This window comes from Octodon degus, unplaced genomic scaffold, assembly GCF_000260255.1.
Source record: "Octodon degus isolate 3935 unplaced genomic scaffold, OctDeg1.0 scaffold00352, whole genome shotgun sequence".
NCBI classification, from domain to species: Eukaryota; Metazoa; Chordata; class Mammalia; order Rodentia; family Octodontidae; genus Octodon; species Octodon degus.
The window spans coordinates 688,038-696,338 of record NW_004524928.1 but is presented as its reverse complement, the minus strand read 5'-3'; the positions used below and the strand labels follow the sequence as shown (position 1 = coordinate 696,338).

The following is an 8,301-nucleotide window of genomic DNA, read 5'->3' as shown; positions in this document are numbered from 1 at the left end:
AGATAGCAATGAGACAGTTTCAAATCAAATCGAAAGTACAGTTTCAACAGATAACACACTGCATATATTCTTCTTAGTGGTTAATTGCTGTACAAGATGAGGACTTGTGATCCTATTTACAAATACCATTAGAACAAATCATTTTATTCATTAAGAGAATGCAACTATATATCTATCCTAACCACTTTGAATACACAGATACAAAATGGACATTCATCGTGGTCTAGCTTTTGTATTTTATTTTAAATTTACTTTCATATGAACAAGGCCAATTTATTACCCTTTAAATAGTGGAACTTGTGCTGTGGAGACCCAATTAGGAAGAAACTGACAATGAAGCACTTTTACATAGGTGAAGCCAGTATGAGATTTACTTCACATAGAAAAAAATAAACTGTGGGGACCTCATTAAGAAGAAACAAGTGATGAGTCTATGAAGAACCAAATGGATTTAGTTTTATATTATTTCTAAATTTTCCATTCATTTTACACTTTCTCCAATATAGCTGAAAAATAAAAACAATAAGACATTTTTAAAACAACTACCAAAAACAAACAAACTAACAGCTACTTATTTGTCAATCTTTTTTTTTCCCCGGGGAACCGGGGATTGAACTCAGGTCCTTGCACTTGCCAGGGAAACACTTATTCTACAGAGCCATCTCCCCAGGCCCTGTCAATCTGATTTTAATGTATGAAAATGTTAGGATTTGCTTTTGGAAAAAGCCACTCAAGAAGCCAGGGAGATGGCTCAGTGGAATAAGCGCTTCCCTGGCAAGCGCGAGGGCCTGAGTTCAATCCCCAGTTCTGCCAAAAAAAAAAAAAAAAAGCCACTCAACATCAACTGAAAATTCTTAATACAAAAAAGACACAAACTTTAGGGGAAAATTTATCTTTAAAAGATAGTGAAAGGTTCAAGAGTTTACTGGTTCACAAAGCTGGGATATACTTGTCTCATTCAGGTTTCACTCTTATTTTTCCCAAACAAGCGATATATATCTACAGCATGATATCATTTCAAGCAAAAAAAATTTCAGAATATTTTAAGCCCACATCATAACTATTACTCACTTCTTCATAACACCGTAAGAAACTATTACAGGCTCTTGACAGCTGCGAAAATTGTTATTACAAAGGTAATCTGCCTCAAGTCGAGTCACTGGCAACAAATACAAGTTCTACTCAACTCCTTTCACGTTCTCTGAATTTTCTTTCCTATTGCCATTAGCAAAACAATCTGATGCTATACAAGTAAAAGTAACTGTTTTTATCAGCGTAAAAAAATCCTTCCTTCCCAGGATTCAAGAATTAACCACGTCCAACGATAACCGTGCTCCATAAGCTCCTCCCTTACCCCAATTCCTTCCGCTGCTGAAAAATTTTCTTCCTGAAATTGTAGCTATTTCTCCTCCTCTTCTCCTTAAACAGACTCTCTTCACTATCCTGGTTTTGTGGTGACAGCAGCTTCCTGGCCTTCCCAGTCAGTCTCCGGCTCTGGAATCGGCCGGCACTCTCCTCAAAAGTCCCACCCGCCGCGGTGGCACCAGTCCCAGGCCTGCACGCTCTCCTCCCCGCCACCGCCTCAGCCGCCCACCCCCCCGCCGAGCTCCCGCTCACCTCGGCACCCGAAAGGAAGGGGTGCGAGGGTCCTGTGATCGTCAGGTAATTGTCGTTTCCTCCGGGAAACTGGAAACCAAAAGAAAGCCGCGGGGGTAAGTTCGGGGGAGCAGGAGTCAGCTTGGAGCGGTGAATTCTCGACCCCGACCGTCTGATACCAACCCCCAAACCCCGCTCTCTCGCCCTTCCGGTCATCCGCCTCTCCGCCCAGCTTCCTGCCTCTGCTCCAACCCAGTCGGCAGCGCTCTGCCGCCGGCCTTCTCAGCGCCCGAATTCCTACCTCCATCTTCAAAAAATCGCTACCTCGCCTCAGCCCTCTCTCGGCTCCCAACGCCCCCGCAGGACTCGTAGCGCGTCACTTCCGCAAGGACGCGCGTCGCTCTCCGCTGATTGGAAGGAAACTGCGCTGAGTCAACCAACCAAGCGCGAGCGGCAAAAAAGCTAGCTGTCGCCCCCTGGAGCTTGGGGGGATAATGGCATGTAGACATGCCAGAGGGGTCCCTAGAGGCGATGTCCGGGTACTCCTGATGGAGTTCTGGGAAGTGCAATAGAGACGTGGATTGGGCTAGAGAGGCCCGGAGGTGGGGGAGGGTAAATAAAATCGGTCGCCTGAGTGGCTAGAGAGGTCGGAGGTAAGTGGCTGTAGAAGTCGGGCGGACCCGGAATACGGAGGAATCAGGACCATGACGTACTCCTATTTATTCAAATACATAATTATTGGAGACACAGGTAACCCGCCGGTGTACCGCTTTCAAGGCTGGGGCGGGGACCTGAAGCTCCCAAATCGGGCCTCGGGGGCGGGGCTCACTTAGTGGGTTGGCCGTTTGGGGGAAAGCGGGCGGGGGCGGGGCGGCCAGCCAGGGGCGGGGCTCCGGCTCCCCTGCCCGGTCCTAGACGCCGGGAGGGCTGGAGCGAGGGAGCTCCGAGGTAGTTCCCTCTGGCGACGCAAATCGTTCTCCTTCAGGAGTGGGGAAGTCGTGTCTCCTCCTGCAGTTTACGGACAAGCGGTTCCAGCCCGTGCATGACCTCACAATAGGTAAGTATCTCTCTCAGAACAGATAAATCTGTTAACGTTTGCCGCCTTCAGTGTTTGAAAAGGCACCTTCCTCGCTACTTTCAACTGGTGCGGGGTTATGGTTTATGAAGTGACTAATCAAACGTTAATAGTAAGTATGTGACTGAAAGGTAACGTTGGAGATGAATGTTAGGTAAGGACTAGTTGCCTTACGATGATGTTTTCCTTCAAATGTAGTTGGTATGTTTATAGAGACCCCCAAAATAGCGTGACTGTAGTTGGTATGTTTATAGAGACCCCCAAAATAGCTATCACCTACTGTAGTCGTTTACTGATAAAAATCTTAAAAAGTTAAAAGCAGCATACCTGCTTATTGAAAAACTTATCTATGATTTGCCGTAATTCATAGTAAATTCAGTTTGGGGTGGTTTTTTTTTTTTGGTGGAACCAGGGATTGAACTCAGGCCCCTGCGCTTGCCAAGCAAGCACTTATTCCATTGAGCCATGTCCCCGGCCCCATTAATTTCACTTTTTAAGTGTTTTTTAAAGTAAGCCCTGATACATGGACGTTTTTTCGCGTTGGAGAAGCAGTGGCAAATTGATGGGCCATCCCAGCCTTGCATGAAAAGACGAATGAATCTAGTAACTAACTTTTAATAAAACAAAGAACTCTGTCTAGCATATCTTCTTTATGGCAGAGTAGTACTCCATTGTATATAAAGAAGTACACAAACCTTATCCATTCACCAGTTGATGAATGCTCTTGACTACAGCACTGAGGTTGTTTCCAAGATTTGGCTGTTACAGCCAGGAGTGGTGATGCATGCCTGTAATCCCAGCATTTGGAATGGATGCTGAGGCAGGAGGATTGCTGTGAGCTTGAGGCCAACCTGGGCTACATAGTGAGTTCAAGGCCAGTCTGAATTACACAGCAAGACCTTGTCTCAAAAAGAAGGAAAGAAAGAGTCCCCCGCTCAAAAAAAAAAAAAGATTTGGCTATTACAAACTGTGCTGCCACAAACATGGGTGTGCATATGTCACTATAGTATGATACTTTTAATTGTTTTGGGACGTTACACAGGAGGACAATGGGTCAAACAGGAGGACAATGTCTGGGTCAAACTCTCAAGACATTTCTAGGACAGTGGATGTAATTTGAGCCCATACTCTTAAGACACATGTGAATACTGTATTGTTTCTTTAGTGTGAGAAATCAAAAGTGTAAATAAAGACCAAATGTATTTTTCAGTAGGAGGAAAACGTTCAAACAGGGAAGGGAAAGGAAAGAAGGGAAAAATTTTTTAAAAATAGAGAAAAGGAGGAAAATTGTTGTTGTTTTTTGATCTTTTGAGACAGGGACTCGCTATGCAGTTTAGGCTGATTTTGAGTTCACTTCGTAGCCTAGGCTGGTCTCCAACTTGCAAGGATCCTCCTGCCTCAGCCTGCTGAGTGCTGGGATTACAGGCATGCACCACCATACCCAACCTCAAAGCTCTGTAAATGGGAAAGGGAGGAGGAGTTTAAAGAGGTGAGGGAATGGAGAAAAATAAGTTATATCATGTACTGATATAAGTTCTCCATGATAAATGTGATCATAATGTGTACCTAAAAGATAAAATCTTTGTTAGAAAATAAAATAAAATAAAATCTAATTGGTGGGCATACAAAAAGATTAAGAAGGTAGCAGCAACCATAAAATAGTTTTAAAATGAGTATGAAGAATGATACAGGTCCCACATGCTGCCCTGGCCCCACCCCTGGGTGACAAATCGGGGGATGGTGGCACAGGCCTCTATTCCCAGTGCTGGGGGTGCTGAAAACAGGAGGATCACTACGAATCTGAGCTGTGTACTGAGACCCTCTACCAAATACATAAAGTTAAAAAAAAAAAAAAAAAAAGGTACAATGATTAACAAGACAAGGTTGTACCTCCCCTTAAGAGAGCTTGTACTCTTCCAATGAAGGAGGTAGGGCTGGGGGTAGATGCTAACTAGAAAGTATGAAAGGAAAGGAGATGCCACTTCTATCAGGAAAGTCTGACAAGAGTGAGCAGGAGTTAGGTTAAGGGTTATCATGATGAGGGGAAATGATTAGGGCAAGAGAGAATGAAAGCATGGGCAACAGCTAAGCAAGTTCCTATGTCTTCTCCACCACCTTAGACCCACCTCACCACATGGTTTTCCTCTATAAAAGTCCCTGCAAGAGACAACTTCCTGCAGAGGGAGGGTGGGGGGGCTCCTGTCCCCCGGTCCCTCTCTCAGGACAGGAGCTTTCTTTCTCTCAATAAATATATTCGGCTCATAAACAAAACAAAAAAAAAAAAGAAAGAAAGCATGGGCAAAGGCTCAGAGATGGCAGAGAGCAGGCTACTTTTGGAAAACAAAGACATTTAATATGGCTAGAACATGGAGTTTTAAATGAAGAATAGTTGAAAACTAGACCAAAAAAAAAGTAAAGTTACAGGCTCTTAAATACCTTAGGGAAGTCGGAGCAAATAACAAATTCTGAGGTGAAGACATGCAATGATCAATCAAATTCACCTCAGAGCCCAATAGAGTCTATTTCTTTGTGAGTTGAGTTCACACAAACAAAGCAGGTAGGTAAAAAATACATAGAAAATGTAAGGGTCTCTGAATGTATCAGAGAAAATTTCATTGAAAAAAACAAATGTTTTATTTCTTATACATTGAAATTCCATTCCTGTTGCCTGTGAGGGGGAAAAAAAGACTTTTCAGCTTTCCTTATACTATTTGATACTTGAAGCATTTACAGTGATAAGCAGCTTTTACATCTTTCCTCTTGACTACAGCACCTTAAAGATAAGGTATTCCCCATACATTGTGTATATATGTGTAGAGTCACCAAATAGGTGTGTATTAGCCCTTCAGACAAGGTAAATGTGTTTTGTTTTGTTTTTTGGTGTTTTTTTCTTTTTTGCAGAGCTGGAGATTGAACTTAGGCCCTTGTGCTTGTGCTTGCCAGGCAAGCGCTTACTCAACTAAGCCCCCCAAGGTAGATGAGTGATCTTCATCACACAGATTCTTCATGCTACTTGCAAAGTACTGTATGAAAATAGCAAGTAGGATAAATTCTCTGACTTTTCCAGTGTTTTTAATGTTAGTAACTGTTTCAGTTACTCTTCTCTCATTGCTGGGACAAAATAAGAATTAAGGAAGGAAAGGTTTATTTAGCTCATAGTAAGTGGAGTTTTCAGTCCATACTCAGCTAGCTCCAAGGCAGAATGGCACCTGGTGGAGGGCAGCTGTTTATGGTGGCAGAAGACAGCAAAGAGCCAAGGGAAGAGCAGCAGCTGAGGCAGCTAGCAAGCCTCTCCCCTCCTCACATTTGTATGCAGATTATCTGCCCCACGCGGGTGTAGTACTCACCCATAATCCCAGCATTGGATCAAGAATTAATCACAAACACTAGGAGCCACCCCATCAGGCTTTGGGGGGATGAGACAAAAACCATAACATTTAGTAACTATTTAGGTTTAGTCTGACATTACTTTGGTAGAAGATTGCCTATTTCCATACATTATGAGGGTGGCTATTTTCCAGTAAACTCTGGGAATTATTGGTGATCTGGAATGTGTAGTTTTCAGGACTTATTTTCTCTCTTGTTTTTTATTTTCGCTTTTTTTGTTTCAGGGGAGATGATTGAGACAAGTCTTTACTACATAGTTCAGGTTGGGCTGGAACTTACTGCATAGCCCAGGCTGGCCTCAAACTCATGGCAGTCCTCCTGCCTCAGCCTCCCAAGTACTAGAATTACAGATGTGGGCCGCCATGCCAGCCTTTTTTCTTTTTCTTTTAATGGTGCTGGGGATTTAACCCAGAGCCTTGCCCAAAATAGACAAGCACTGTACCACTGAACTACAGCCTTAAGACCATAAATGTTTTTAAGATCATCATTTTTAAACTAGAATATAAATGAAGAAATATAAAGGACACAAAATCAATTGCAGCAATAATGGGCCTAGTGTGACTGAGTACTGATATTAAAACACACTGAGGAAAAGCATAACCTTTCCACTCCACATCTGCTCATGAGAATCACAACCTTTCTCTTGCCCTCCACTGACAGGTGTAGAGTTTGGAGCCCGTATGGTCAACATTGATGGAAAACAGATCAAATTACAAATTTGGGATACGGTAAGAGATAACAAAACAATTGATTTCTAGACAGATATCAAAATATAATGACAGCTGGTGTAGGGTGGTACTGTTGGTGCAGAAGAAGTAGAGGAAGAGTGAGATCGATAATGTGGGGAAGCTTTGATGCCATCTATTACTTTTTTTTTTTTTTTTTTGGTGGTACTGGGGATTGAATTCAAGACCCTGGGCTTGCCAGGCAGGCACTTATTCTACTGAGCTACCTTCCTGGCCCATGCCACCTGTTACAAATTCTGAACTCCACAGCTTTATTTTTAAATAATCTGAGTAATTACTAATTTATAGTAAAAAAAAATAAATAAAAACAGTACGTTTGTAGAATATAAAGTAAATGTCTCTTTATACACATAAATTTTTCTCTCCCAGCCTTAGTTGCTATTCTACCAGAGCAATCCACTATTAATGATTGTGTATGTATTTCTATCTAGGGATAGAACCTAGGACTTTTGAACTGAGCTATAATTCACAAACATGCTTTTATCTTTTATTTTGAGGCAGGGTCTTCCAAAGTCACTAACTTGCCAGGCTGGGCTCAAACTTCCCAACCTGTGTCTCAACTTCCCAGAATGCTGGCATTGTGGGCATATGACACCATGTTTGGTGTGGTTTTATTTTTTTGTATTTGTATGTGTGAAATTGACAGAGTAATCCTAGCTGTGCTTTTTAGTAACAATCTATATTTTGGGGATTTTTCTATATTAGTGCACTTAGATCTACCTCATTCTTCTCACTACTACATAGCTGTAGAATAAACTATATATTTATTTAGCTAGACTCCCCTTAATGGAAATTTAGGTTGTTTCTGACCTTTCACTATTATAAGGCATCATTGAACATTGTTATTTACTATGTCTTTATAGAAATGCTAGAGAATTTTTATGTAATAGTTGCCCAGAAATGGAAATTCTAGGTCAGAGGTTGTATGCATTTTAAAATTTAGTAAATGTAATACTGCCAAAGCTTCACTCAACTTACTACAATTTTGCTTCATCCAAGTAAATTGTTTTCACTGCATTGTCTCATTTGATTTGTGCTATTTTTGCATCTAAGGCAAATATCTTAGTTTCTATTTTGGCTCAAAGGAGCTAACAAGGCCGGGGAGATGGCTCAATAGAATAATTGCTTGCCTGGCAAGCACAAGGGCCTGAGTTCAATCCCTGGTTCCGCAAAAAAAAAAAAAGGGGGGGGGCTAACAAATAGTTCTTACTTTTTTGTTAAAAATCTTTTGTTTTCCTTCCTTAGTTCTTACTGGTTTTGTTTTGTTTTGTTTTGTTTTTCTCAAAACTGAGATCTGAAGCCATTTTATCTACAAGAAGTTCACAAACTTTTCTTTTTCTCCTCATTCATCTCACGTGTTCTGCCCCCACTGCTCTCACCACACATGAATGGATAGCACTTTCCTGGGTTTTAGATGAGCTTACTAATTGGATGTTTTTTACTAGCATGGTATATATATATACCATGCTAGTAATATATATATTTATATATATATAT

At 41.7% G+C, this 8,301-nt stretch overlaps 2 protein-coding genes across 3 annotated transcripts in view; one reads left to right on the top strand and one right to left on the bottom strand.

Annotated features, from left to right (window-relative positions):
• The window catches only part of Tox4 (TOX high mobility group box family member 4), a 29,532-nt gene extending 27,539 nt beyond the window's left edge, over nt 1-1,993 (bottom strand). For both annotated transcript variants that reach the window (XM_023708354.1, XM_004648081.2), the window contains exons 1-2: nt 1,898-1,993; nt 1,618-1,686 (exon numbers count right to left, since the gene is read on the bottom strand). In XM_023708354.1, coding sequence (XP_023564122.1) covers nt 1,618-1,686; nt 1,898-1,903 — 75 coding nt within the window. In that variant the 5' untranslated portion in view covers nt 1,904-1,993. The remainder of the gene's footprint in view (nt 1-1,617; nt 1,687-1,897) is intronic.
• Nucleotides 1,994-2,089: 96 nt separating this feature from the next.
• The window catches only part of Rab2b (RAB2B, member RAS oncogene family), a 25,195-nt gene continuing 18,983 nt past the window's right edge, over nt 2,090-8,301 (top strand). Inside the window, exons 1-3 of the mRNA XM_004648080.2 lie at nt 2,090-2,346; nt 2,582-2,653; nt 6,719-6,786. Of these exons, the coding sequence (XP_004648137.1) occupies nt 2,301-2,346; nt 2,582-2,653; nt 6,719-6,786 (186 nt within the window). The 5' untranslated portion in view covers nt 2,090-2,300. The remainder of the gene's footprint in view (nt 2,347-2,581; nt 2,654-6,718; nt 6,787-8,301) is intronic.